Source organism: Squalius cephalus (genome assembly GCF_949319135.1).
Source record: "Squalius cephalus genome assembly, chromosome: 25".
NCBI lineage: Eukaryota > Metazoa > Chordata > Actinopteri > Cypriniformes > Leuciscidae > Squalius > Squalius cephalus.
The window spans coordinates 3,239,116-3,253,559 of record NC_137146.1 but is presented as its reverse complement, the minus strand read 5'-3'; the positions used below and the strand labels follow the sequence as shown (position 1 = coordinate 3,253,559).

The 14,444-nt window shown below is 39.7% G+C and overlaps 1 protein-coding gene across 3 annotated transcripts in view; it reads left to right on the top strand.

Annotated features, from left to right (window-relative positions):
• The first annotated feature begins 296 nt into the window (after positions 1 to 296).
• The window catches only part of capn15 (calpain 15), a 28,037-nt gene continuing 13,889 nt past the window's right edge, over positions 297 to 14,444 (top strand). Inside the window, exons 1-3 of one of the 3 annotated variants that reach the window (XM_079862739.1) lie at positions 297 to 605; positions 3,737 to 4,503; positions 10,147 to 11,611. In XM_079862739.1, coding sequence (XP_079718865.1) covers positions 4,319 to 4,503; positions 10,147 to 11,611 — 1,650 coding nt within the window. In that variant the 5' untranslated portion in view covers positions 297 to 605; positions 3,737 to 4,318. Of the gene's footprint in view, positions 606 to 2,287; positions 3,075 to 3,736; positions 4,504 to 10,146; positions 11,612 to 14,444 lie in introns of those variants that run through there. The other 2 variants (XM_079862738.1, XM_079862740.1) reach the window with 2 other exon arrangements.

Genomic DNA, 14,444 nt, shown 5'->3' with positions numbered 1-14,444 from the left:
CTGCAGATATGATATGATTTTTTTTTTTTTTTTAAATGGTAGATTTAAAAATACACAGTTTTTATCAAACAAATGCTTTTAATAAATAAAAAACAAAAACGTCGTGGGATTTCAGGTTTCTGGGCCACCGAGCGCCCCCTGTAGGAATGACCCTGTGCGTTTCCTAGGAAACAGTTACTGGCCGACAACATTTGCGGTCCAATAAGAATTGTACCTCTCTCTCCAATACACACAAGGCATTTTGGGAAACGAGTTTCAGAAATCCGCATTCTGAACGGGAGTTGCGCAATCTGAGCAGCGCAGCGCCGTGATCGAGTGCGGGTTTACGTCGATTGCGCAGTGATCGGTTTCTTGTGATTATTACCATAGAGCATGAGGAACCCTGCGAGATTAATGCAGTAGATCAAACCAGCCAGATCACATCACACGTCAACCTACCCACAAACGAGCATGGATCGGCGGAAAAAGCAGCTCGTGGAGACCGAAAGCGCGTATTTATGAAGGTTTTCTGGAATAAATTGCTCATTCCGGACCAAAGTTAAACGGGCAAATCAAGGAAGACAAGATCAGATCGGTCCATCCAAAGGTCTCCCTGCGCTTCACGAGTAAGATCACTTTTCTAAACACAGATTAAATAGATCTAACATCAAAACAAACATCACGTGTCAAGCTGTAGGTTATATATTTAAGGTAAATGTGTGTGTTTTGAGGGATTCTGTCTCTTTAATTGCTCGAGCGACAGTCAAATCGAATGTTACACTGTATCGTTTCTGTTCAACTTCCTTGGCGAAGTGATACATTGTAACATTGTGTCATTGAGAGAACTGTTGGTTCTAAACTCGAACGCTGGTTTTGTAATGGTTTAAGATGTGATTGGACACCGTTTAAGTGCTGGTTTAGGCTCTGGTTTAGTGCTGGTTTATGGATGCATCTGAAGTAGGAAGTGAATTCTGAGATGTGGAAATTTTCCTTCAACAGCTGAAATTTGGTATTTTAAACAGTGGTGTGTGAAAACATCAAACTGTAAAGCTGAGATGTGTGTGTGTGTGTGTGTGTGTGTGTGTGTGTGTGTGTGTGATGAGTTTGTTGTTATATGAATCACTTCATGGAAATGCTCATCTTGACTAATAGAAACTGTCTTCAGTTCATCGAATCCTCATTCAGACTGAATGTCTTTCGCTCTCTGTCCTTCTCAGTTCTGTTTTCTGCCTATTAGTAAGAGTATTGAAGTGCAGTTTCATTGGTTTCTGTTTGTCTGTATTCAGCAATCTGTCTGTCTCTTTTGGATCAGTTTTCTCTGAATATATACAGTGTGTAACAGGTGTTACTGTAGTGTGTGTGTAAATGTAGTGTAAGTACAGTTAGCTTTATATCAGAAGTTTATGGTATGAGCATATTGAGATGTAGTAAATGTGTGTGTGTGTTTGAGATGGTATGGTATGGAGATGGCATCTCAAAGGAATGAGCATATTGAGGTGAAGTAAAGGTGTGTGCGTTTCTATGCCGTGACTCATTTTCTCATGAATCTAGTTGTCAGTGTCACATGTCTTGGTTAAGTGTGTGTGCATGTTTTGTGATCGTTAACACAGGCTATAAAGGAGTATTTTGTGGTTTCAATAAGTGGATTCACACATCGGCTCTCTCACCCTTCTGGAATCTGTAGCCGGTTTCCATGTGTGTATCTGCGTACATAGGATCTTGTCAGACTGGTTTTATGAGTTGAGGCATTGCGAAAGTGGAAGAACATAATTTCCGTGGAACACCCACTGAGCACACCCACTGGACCAACACACTTTATGAACATGCAATCACTGGCCTACTGCTCTTTCACCTCATGATACTGCTATCATTAATGCATTGCTCGTTGAATGCATGCATTCTTATGTGACGGCACTTGTTTCTTTGGGACTTTTTATTTTTTGAAGTTTGCATTAAGAATATTTAGTAATGCATCTAAATAGCCAGTTACAGGAACATTAAGATTCTGTCCTCTAAACATTTTCCACATTCTGTACATTAGCAAGTCAGCATTTATCTTTTAATAATGCACTGATCTGGAATTTTTATGGCAATTTCTTCAGTATCTCTCAAATATAGACAAAATTGGCATCACATTAACAAAAGACACACGACTGACCTCCACATACAAATATGTTCATCACAGCACATAAACCCTTTTGTAACGGCATGCAGTCACCCTTTCATTTTTTCTATTCACTTTAAGACATTTTGGCTGGAAATTAATTTTAATAGTCCAAAAATATTGTCTTTTTTTTTATTAATACTTTAGTTGAGATTTTTTAGGTGAAATACGACCCAGAAATGTTCTTGACAGGCTTTGTGAGATTCACCCACTTATAATCTAGATTATTTGTGTACATTGAGACGAGAGATTCTGAATCCTTCAGGAGAGCCTGAGCATTGACTCTGCGCATGCGCGCTGCTGACTCGCCGTAATCCTTCCTCGCGCATCTGCGCGTGCTGGAGAGAAACAGGCTGAATTAAGAACCGAATCAAATAAATAACCGCAGCATATGCATGCACATCAAACTGCGCTTTAGACACACGCATGCAGTCATCATGAGTCCCGCGAGGAGACACGTGAAAGCACCGCTGCAGTTTGGCTGCTGGCTGTGTGTGTTTATGCGGCGCGCGGCATCAGCATCATCATCCGCTCGAGCCGAATCATGAGTGACCGAACGGGCTCACGGAACCGCACACCCGGACGAGCGCAGTTTAGCCGCAGGGATTTGTCTGTATCATCCATCCGGATGCTTTCGGTGCTGGACCGCCGTTAAGACCCACATCGGACCGGCGGAACCGGAGCGCTCCTGTCCTCACCGGGCCCGAGACCACTGCACCTCACCCGAGCCTCTCTGCGCCGTTAAATATTCATAGTCATGATCTGAGTGTCAAACTTGATACTCGAGTGCCCGAGAGACAGATGAGAACCTTCACAGCCAACGCTGTCACGTTAGAAACATCTGCATGAGCTTTAGATGAGACGAGCAGCTGGATCTAGGAGGACATTCACTGCAGCACCTGCAGTCTGACCCGCTGAGGGCCTCCGCTGGGTCAGGAACCTGAAGACACACACATGCATGCATACACACACATATGCTTCCATGCATGCGCGGTCGCATACATGTTATGTTGTTGTTTTATATCTGGCTGATTATATTTTCTATGCCGTAATCATACACTTACTAGAGATGCACAATAGGTGCCTAAATTGGTATTGGCAGATTTTTATTGATGTTTTTAATTCTCATTTGAAATATGAGTATCATATCGGTCAGAATTAGATACAAAAAGTTACATTTTAGCTTAATGTTTATAAAGTTATCCATCATTTCTGCTGAACGTTAAAACAGAGTTTCAGTGCCTGATTGTAAATATAAAATGCAAAGTTATTTTGTAGGCATGCAAAACATATAGTCTCATATAGAGTCATTATATCAGTCATATTGGCCATAAAACAATATCGGTTAGAGTACCTTTTTAAAAATATTTTTATTCAGACATTTGACTCGTTTAAGATTGTCTTTTTTACTCTGTTTTTAATAGGTTGTACTATACAGCGTGGGTGTTGTTTTTAAAACTGGCCCTGGCGTGTTTCGCAGATTAAATGCATGGGCAGAACACGCATACGCATGCACAGATGCACACAGACTCGTATGCTTGTTCTCTGGTCGCTGATGTTTGTTTGCGATGAAAGGAATATTTGCTTCTGCAGGCTGGATGAAATGTGACGCATCGTAATCCCAGTGACAGCTGCGGAAAGATGAGCCACAGACAGAGAGGGAGAGAGAACATGATTAGAGGGACTGCGCCGTGACTCAACCAGTCGCATAGAAAAACAAGACGGGACGCGGCGCTCCAATGGAGACTGGAAACTTTCTAGTTCCTCTTTTAAACCTTTAAACGGTGTGTTTTTGTCTCTAGTGCTTCAGTAATGTATTGTACTGCCATCCCTGAAGTGTCGTCCTTCCTCTCAGGCGAGGTTACGGCAGGTTAAGCGCTTAGAGAGACCGGGCCCGTTGAGCTGAAGGGCCCCGTGGCCCTCGCAGACCTTTGGGAAACGGCACCCGTGGATCCTGTGAACATTTTTAGCCAGCGGACTTGCATGCATGTGTGAGCGCTGTCGATCACAGGCCCTTCCTGGTGTTGTGGATCTCAGGCAGACTAGAGGAGATGTCTGACCCACCAAACTGAGATCCAGAACCTTTGACCTTTGTCGCTTGTGTGTATTTATGTGTGTGAAAGACAAACAGAGGGACGCAGTGTGTGTGTTTAGAAGTTGCTCGCTGTCGTGGCAATGGGGAGTTCTGCGTCGTCCCTGACCACGGACAGAGAATCAGATCACGGGTTCGGTACGGCTCCGTTCCCCTCGGCCGCTCCGATGGGCTGGCTCAGGACCAGCCACAGCAGTCCGGTGTGGGGAACCACTTTCATCACGCGCCAACAGCAGCAACAGCAGCCTATCCCACACAGAGAACGCAGGTAAACGCATGCATGCGCAGACTTCACCTCATCAGGTGATTTAAGGTCATCGTGACTGCTTACTTTGCTGATACACACTCAACAAAAATTAAGATTCATGCATTTGAATTGCATATAAATTTCCATTATTGCACAGATTTAACATGAAGAATTTTTAAAAAGCTGATTCTAAGCAATTTGAATGCATTTTGAAAATATGATTATTTAAATCAAATAAAATCTCTCTAGTTTGAATGCAGAAATCTGACCTGTTTTATTTATGTACGATCATTTTAAGTTTATATTATGTGCCAATCAAATATATTCATTTTAAAATTTTTAGTGCATTTCTCTGGTATTTTTGCAAACGTTTTATACGTGCACACTATTCTAATGGAAATGCTTGCCCGCTTTACACCATCCATTCATTTTCTGATTAATATTCCCGCCCTGTATTTCATCTGGAAATGCTATTTCGAGTTAAATTAGGATTGAGGTGGTCCTGCATTCTGGGTTGTTGGTGCATTTTGAACTACCATTCAAAGGTTTGGGTTTTTTTGTTTGTTTGTTTTAAGGAAATTAATACTTTTATGCAGCAAGGATGCATTAAATTGATCAAAAGTGACAGAAAAGACATTTATAATGTTACAAAATATTAATACTTAAAAGAAGTGCTGTTCTTTGAGCTTTTTTATTCATCAAAAATTCTGTATGATGATTTCCACAAAAATATGAAGCAGCAAATCAGCATATTAGAGTGACTTGTGAAGGATCATGTGACACTGAAGACTGGAGTAACGATGATCAAACATTTGAACGGTAGTGTATGCAGTGCAGTAGGATCATGTCTAATAGAATGTGTCAGTAATACAGTGTATAGCTGAAACATCTTGGACAGGTTCTGAATGTGTGTGTGTGTGTGTGTGTGTGTTTGATAAGCAGATGGTCTGGACTTAGCAGATGGCACTGAAGGCATCTTTTTACTCGAGGATTTTCCTTTTACCACTGTTTGCTAGGGGCATCCCGTGAACCCACGAGGTCTCATGTGTGTGTGTGTGTGCTGATAACACACATCTTTGACAATCTTCTCCGTTACATAGACGTTAATCACGTTTGCATCGTATGTTGAGGCTGGAGCTGAATCATCAGCATACTCTTGCTTGCTCTTTAAAAGAGGTGCTAATATACATTTAAAGAAAATATTCACTCAAAAATGATAATTCTGTCATCATGTATTCACCCTCATGTTGTTGCTGCTCTTTTGCATACAGTTTATAATCAAATAAAGTTCCTCAAGGCACATTTTTGCATGGTTTGTCATCATCAAAACATCATTGGTTCTTGCATGTCTTGTTATTAACATCTTGAGTCGCCATACATAAACGATAAAGGCAGAGGGTAAGTTTTATTATAGATTAAAAGGACTTAAATTTAGGTCTATTCCTCATACAAAGCTATTGGATGGTTTCAGAAGACTTTATATGTCATTTTATTTTGATTTATGGTGCTTTTATGTCATTTTTGAAGCTTGACACTGTCCAACATTGTTCATTTCTTATGCCAAACAGTAAAATGATTTTATGTTTCACAAACAGAAGAAAGTCATGTGAGTGAGAAAATGATGACAGAACTTTCATTTTTGTGTAAACGATGCCGGTACATTGAGATCAGCCAATCGTAACCCAAGTCATTTACATAAAAAAGCAATGAACAGCCTATTTAAGGGCTCAGAGAGAGGGTGGAAAATAGTCATAAAATTCTGAAAAAAAGAAACCATGGCTATCATGATAAGTGAACCTAAAAACTAAAATGCTAGTAGTGTTGAACATTTCCCCGGGTTCAAGAAAACAGCGGTTCAGCTGTCAGGCTTGGAGAGATGTCATTTCTTCTGTGCACCATCTGCTGTACGCGGCTGTTCCTTTCCAAAGTTCTAGCAGTGAAACAAACGTCTGTCACCGACCTTTTTAACAACTGACACAACACAGACAGACTCAAACAAGAGCCTTTCAGAAGTAACAAGCTCTCAGCTGGAGTCACACGGTGCACGACGAGGCGCATATGAATTATTCTTACTGCTAAAACTATTCCGTCATATTATTTTTATAAGGACTGAGCAGTGCAAGAAGTCGACTTGTCCTTGTGTTATTTTTCTAAAGGATTTCTTGTGTTAACAGAATCCAGGAAGCTTCACAAGCACTTTATGTAATGCGTTTCCACCAGCGTCAAATTGTGAGCCGCTTCTGTGTGTTCAAACTCATATTTGCTCTGTACATATTTACTTTTTAATATCATATTTTAATATTTACTGTGTTTTTTTTTTTAACTTCATGTGTCTTACAGATGGGGCCATGATGGTCAACTAGTCCAGCTGTATTAGTGAGGTTGACTAGTTTATTTAGGTTTTTCTCACATTTTGACCATGTTGAAATACATTATTATTATTATTTCATGAAAAAATTATTATTATCTTATTATGAATTATATATTGTCTATAATAATTATACTATTACTATACTACACTCAATTTTTTTTTTAAAAGTTTTAAATATATACAGTGCTATGCATAAGTTTAGACACCCATGCTAAAGTTGACTAAAAAGAGGAATAAAAAATCATCTTTTGGGAATTGAACTTAATGCCTTAATTAAAAAAATTAGGAAAAATCCAACTTTTAAGGACACCAATTTTCTTTGTGAATGAATAATGTAAATTTCTAGGTATGGTGAAGGCTATGTGATGATGTGGGGCTATTTTAATTCCAAAGGCCAAGGGAACTTTATCAGGATGCATATTATCCTGGATCCATGAAGTAACTGGCCTTTAAAAATAAAAATCTGCCTGCCTCTATGGGAATTTAACATAGGGGTGTCCAGACTTATGCACCCTGTATTTTAAGGAAGAACATTTATTTATTTACGATACATTATTCATTCACAAAGAAAATTGTTGTCCTTAAAGGTTGGATTTTTCCTAATTTTTTTAATTAAGGCATTAAGTTCAATTTCCAAAAGATGATTTTTTATTCCTCTTTTTAGTCAACTTTAGCATGGGTGTCTAAACTTTTGCATAGCACTATATATATATATATATATATATATATATATATATATATATATATATATATATATATATATATATATATATATATATATATATTAGGGCTGTCAAACGATTAATCGCATCCAAAATAAAAGTTTGTTTTTACATAATATATGTGTGTGTATGTTGTATAATTATTTTCTATATATAAATACACACACATGCATGTGTATATTTAAGAAATATTTGCATGTATATACTGTGTATATATATTTATATTATATATAATTTATATTATATATAAATATTTTATATATAAATAACAAATATTTCTTAAATATATACATGCATGTGTGTGTATTTATATATACAAAATAATTATACTCCATACACACACAGATATTATGTAAAAACAAACTTTTATTTTGGATGCGATTAATCGCGATTAATCGTTTGACAGCCCTAATATATATATATATATATATATATATATATATATATATATATATATATATATATGTTAATTTGAGTCATTTAAAATATTTTATAGAATTGTTCAGAATTATAGGCGTCACATTTCCATCTACTTTTCATCATTAAGTTTGTCTGAGGTGAAGTTTGGCACAGACATGACCTTTGACACTTTGAGACATGAATGCTGTAGAGTCCTAGTGTGACATCATGTACTCCGTGAATCCAGCTGAATGCCTCTAGTGTGTGTGTGTGTGTGTGTGTGTGTGTGTTGATCATTATCAGGATGATTTCCTGAGTGTTTTATCAGTGGTAGAAAAGTGAGTTGCTGCTCTCAGAAGCTTTTTTTCTGAGGATTTATTCCCATAGCAACAAGCTCCTATCACCTCAACCAATCACAATTCAGAATGAACTCTCCCCGTGTCTCTCTCTAACTCAGATACACACACAGTTGTTTAATATGTCAGGAAGGATGCTTTAGTTTGTTGCTTTCAAAATGTTGTCCTCTAAACTAAAATTCCTGGTTTGTCGGCAAATATGTTTTCATGAATATCAGGTTGGGGCAAGCTGTCACATTAATTTTAACTTATTAATTACTATTTTATTTATTGTCCCAAACAATAGTTTGATATTTCAGTGTTACCTTTCATATTTTTTGTTAACTGTTTTACTTTGTGCATTTTGCTGAAAAAAATAAATGGTTATTAGCAGATTCCACTGTGACAACATGCCCCACCATTGTGTGTTCCACGAACTGTGTGTGTTTTCCTGGTCAGTAATGGTGCAAATACAATCACTATTTTGTAGCTGAGGCATCAGGGTTTTTCTCTATATAGAATTGACTTTTAAAAATAGATACTCTGAGAAATAAACAAGTAAAAGTCTGACAGCTCGCCCTGTATCGTCTCCTCTATATAGGACACATCAAGCCTGAGTGCACATGTCCATATTAATTCATAAAAATGGATTGTTGTATGAATTCTGATGGCTCTTTCACCTCGTATGTCCTTTCCTCGTTTGCGCAGTGAAAGGTGTGTCCTCGCCTCAGATTTCATCTGTCCCAGATTTCCTTGTGTGACTCAAATGTGACTGTTTTTAATGGATTCTAGTTAGCATTGTTTCTACATGATGTTCATCAGCCCGAAGCCAAAAACATTATGCAGTTGGAATGCTGTTATATCGTATATTCATATGAACTATTTCCGTCAATAATTCCCTTCTTTCCAGCTGTGTTAATAGGTCACAGAACACACCCATGCTCTGGTTTTTGTGTACAGGCAAGTGTGTCCTGTGCACATATCCTCGGATACTTACACAAGCTTTGATTCTTTGCATTATTTATCAACGTGATCCTCCTCGAGCTGACAGTTAGTATCAGTACTGAGTCATATAATACACACACACACACATACGCTGTGAGGATTGGGATGAGGGCCAGTTCTGTTTGACCAGTGCTAATGACTGTGACTCGCAGTACAAATGTCTTACTGTGTGTATGCGATGGCTTTTGGAGACTCGGGGCCAAATGTCTCAGCATGCTCGCAGGGAACCGACCCAAAGACAAAACCGAGTTGTGTTTAAAACGTGTTTATGGTTTGCCTGATCTTAATATATTTGAGAGATTTTCTCCTTTTGATTAATTATATTCATCTTTGATTGATTATTTAGTAGTATTATTTATGCACTTATATTATCCTCCCTGCTCCCTAGAATATCAACTATAAAAACAAATCCACATCTTTTGACTATTACTATAATTCTAACTATAAAACTAAATATTAATATATTAATATTATTATTATACCAATAATAATGATAAATGATTTATATATTCAAAAATATGAATTAATGCTGTTATATTTATCTAATTTTAAGTATGTTTAATTGTTTATTTGCCTATATATATATATATATATATATATATATATATATATATATATATATATATATATATATATATATATATATATATATATATATATATATATATTATTTGAAATCTATTTTATACCATACACTTATCTTCTCTACATATTCCTTTTACTTTGCCCGCTTTTTTGTATTGTGTGTGTATTTTGCGCTCGTATTTTTAATTTTCATATCCAGTGTTAATTTCATTATTAATAGGCTTCTTTTTCTCTCTTTCTCTTTTAGTAACTCTCATTCTCCTGGTTCGATGGCTGCAGTTGTGAGGAATTCTGATTGGTCATGCGGACGCTGCACATTTCTTAACTCCAGCGGTTCCTTGCGTTGCTCCATTTGCGAAGCTCCCCGGCAGAAGCCGGATCTGAACCACATTCTGCGCCTCAGCAGTGCTGAGGAACCTCGCTGGTCCTGCCCACGCTGCACCCTGACCAATCACCATGGATTAGGCTCATGTTCTGTGTGCGGAGCCGCTCCAGTTACAGCCAACGGACCCATTCCACCCAAACAGGCCCCGCCCACTCCCGTAGACCCCGCCTCCAGCCCTGAAGCCAAAGGGCAGGTAGCCAATGGGGAGTCCCGGTGTGCGGAGTCCAACGGGGAGGTGTCTGTGAGTGGGGTGGTGTCATTGGAGTGGGCGTGTCCTCGTTGTACTTTAGTGAACACTCCGGTGGCGTTGTCATGCTCAGCATGTGGTGGTCCAAGAAAACTCTCCTTACCGAAAATCCCTCCCGAAGCACTAGTGGTCCCGGAAGTGCTTACACCTGTGGCGGGGTTTCCCACACAAACGACAGGAGCGTCCGCGCCCCTTCTCATTGATCTGACTGTAGATTCTCCACCCCAAGTACCTTCTGAAACCCCGTCTCCACCCCCCATCCCGTTTCTGCCCCCTTCCCTGTCCTCGCTTCAGAATAATCCCGTGCCTCGAAGCCGGAGGGAAGTCCCGCCCCCCGGACGGCCTCCAAACCCCGCCCCCTCGCCAACGTCACCCTCAACCTGCCCGCCTAACAAATCCAAGCCCCTCCCACCATCAGACAATTACCCAATCAAGCGCCTAAGTGTGCTGGAGGAGGAGGAGCCTAACAACCCCGCCCCTCCAGTCACGTCTCCGCCCTCTTGGAAGTGCCCCGGATGCTCCGCCCCAACGGCTCCTCCTTCGTCATCCGCCGGTCGTTGCGACGCGTGTCGAGGGTCGCGGCCGGGTTCAGGTGGTGATGTCATCGACGTGTTGGGCGAATCGGTGCGCTTCACGCCGGCGTCGCCGTCCAGCCCGGACTTCAGCTCTTGGGCGTGTTCCAAATGTACGTTACGCAATCCGACGGGAACGGGCCACTGCACGGCCTGCGGATCGTCCAAACTGCACGGTTTCTCCGAGCCGTCCAACTGCTCGTCGTGTTCTCGGAAACAACCGCACTCCCACTCGCGTGCCTTCACTTCCGCCTCATCTTCCTCTGTCTCGTCCCCATCGGCGCAGGACAAGAGCGTGTGTCAGTGGACGTGTCCTGCATGCACACTGCTGAACGAAGGGAGGATGAAGCATTGCGCCGCGTGTCACACCCCGCAGCAGTACCTGAACCTGCGGAAAACAGGGAAACCGCTCAAACGCAGGGAGAGCATGCACGTGGAGGCCCGGCGGCGCACGGATGAGGGAGAGGCCAAGGAATTGTGGGAAAATATCGTCAGCTTCTGTAGAGAGGTATGACACTGTCAGTTTGATTAAAAAACGTTTAAATGTGATTAGTGTAGTATTTCTAAGTACATATGGTGGCTTCAAGAGATGCACAGATTCATACTTTTTTGCCATATATGATAAAAATGTTAAATATCTAACAGCGATACTCTATATTTTACACACATGAAAACTTATTTTCATCGTTTTAGGTCAATCATGGCCATGTTGTACTATTTTGTTCCCTCATTTTTATTTAGTTAGATTGTGGTCATTATTAAACTGAGACGAGGGTGCGAATTAGTACAATGATTTTCCACTTTTTTCAGGATCCTTTGAGTAGAAAGTTGAAAAGAACAGCGTTTATTTAAAATAGAAATCTTTTGAAACATCATTGATGTACTTTTGATCAATGCATCCTTTCTGAATAAAAGTATTCAGTGAATATATATGCAAATATACATCTTATCCAACCCATTAGATCTACCTAATTAATTATTAATGAACTATCTGTTTTTAATATCGGTTTAAATGTCAGTGATTGATACATTGGTGCACCTCTAGATATTTGTAGTGTTCACAGAATACTGTAATATATATCTCTCTATTACTCCCAGCTAAATGCTAATGTAATCATCTAAACATCCGTTCTACTCTGCTCTCTTGACATTTCATTGGTATCAAACCGCAGCTCCGTCTTTGAAACCGAGCCAGTATCAAAAACACAGTGCATTATGAAACCAGCGGCGCCCTCGTATCTGCTGAATATTTGATATATTTCTGACCTTCTTAGAGGGGAAAGTGGTCAGACTTTGTGTTTGAGGAGATGCTGACAGCAGTTGTACAGCTTCTGAAGTTCTGTTCAGGCAGAAAGGACATAGTCAAGACTGTCTGAAATACTCAAGAACTTCTTGTTCTTGATCCTTGTCCAGATTCAATAAATGTTTCGGAAAAGAACACAGATGCAGTTAAAACTGCTCTAAGCTTTGTCTTCCTTAATTCTGGGACTATAAATATAGGCTCGGCCTTCACTTGCCTGAAGGTGAACTTCAACAGCTTGTCTTTTTAAATCAGGAGTTTTCCTTTCAGTTATGTTTCCAGTTGAAACTTCTTGATATCACTGATTTGTGTCTTGGCAAACCTTTGGTTAATTATTATATTTTAGCCTTGAGATTGGTGGTCAAATCAAATTGACCTGTAGCCTGGAAATCCAGACCCAAATCTGAAAGATTAATGGTCTGGCGTCGACTAATGAAAATCGGCCATCTCGAGGGGCGGCACCAAGCATGCATTTGAAAATCTCACTGCACGCAATTGGATAACACTACGACCAATCACAACAAGCCATACGCTACGCTACCAGCGGAGCTAACTGGTAGATTAGTCTCTTACCGTATCCGGTCGGCAAAACAGCAAAAACGTCCTTCTTGCAAAGGAACGATTCGAGCGCCGTCTTCTGTTCCTCTTTTAGATAAAAAGCCAAGTCTAACTCGTTCATTGTAGCGGCCAAAGCCGTTTCAAACAACTCCATCTTGCAATGTTTACTAATGACTTTGACGTCACAGCGCTGTCATCATCTCGCCTCTGGCCCGCCCCAGATAACCCGATGTGATTGGTGCAGCTCGGATACAAGGGCATATTTAATGAGCATCATTACTCGACGCCAGAGTAAACTCGCTGAGCAAATTCAACTGGTGCTCTCGCGATAACTCTGGATTACCAGGGTAATTGACCTGTATATTTTCTCCTTGTGTAGTCAAACACCTCTTAAAGGAATGTGATTGTGCAAACCAAATGTTGAAATCAAGGCAAGCCACAGTATGATCCCAAACAGAGCTTATAATGTCTACATTACCAGTAATACGTGCTTAGTGTCCTATTAGAGGTTGAACATGTGACCCTGGATCACAAAACCAGTCATAAGTCGCACAGGTATATTTGTATGTAACAATACATTGTATGGGTCAAAATTATCCATTTTTCTTTTATGCCAAAAATCATTAGGATATTAAGTAAAGATCATGTTCCATGAAGATATTTAGTGAATTTCTTACTGTAAATATATAAAAAAATTATTTTTGTGAGTGAATGCAGCACAATCACGAACATAAATGCACAACTTTAAAGGAGATTTTCTCAATGTTTTGATTTTTTTTACACCCTCAGATTCCAGATTTCAAATAGTTGTATCTCGGCCAAATATTGTCATATCCTAAAAAAAACATGCATCAATGGAAAGCTTATTTATCCAGCTTTCAGATGATGTATAAATCTCAATGTCAAAAAATTGACCCATGTGACTGGTTTTGTGGTACATATTTGGATGCTACTACGAGACACTTCACGTCTCAAATGCTTCTTCAGTGACCTCTTGTGATCTGAGATGTTCTAGGGTCTCTGGTTTCTGGACTACATGCGTTATTTCCGCAGGAGGGTCGATGCAGCATGATATGAATCCTCGGGTTTTCTCTGGGCCAAGCTAAGATGAAGCACATTTTTTTGTTGCATAACTAGATGGTCCTTCAGTGTTTTAGGGCACATCAGGTTGCATTAGCGTTTCCACTGCAAATGTGACGTGGCCGTAAGCGTCCCTGACCACTTCTGAAGATGCTTTGAGCGATCTGATCTGAGAACTTGTGATCAAATCAACCTAGATGAATGTTAGTTTCAGTTAAATGTGCAGCTGTGGTTTGACACAGATGTTCTCACTTCAGATTGAAAGATGACGCATCATTAACTTAAGTACCTGATGTTTTTTTCTGCATATTTAGCACGTTGTATATTAACATACTATGATTAAACATCAGGTAGTATTTCCAACACTCTCTTTCTATTTGCAAATGAGATTTCGAACATCTAA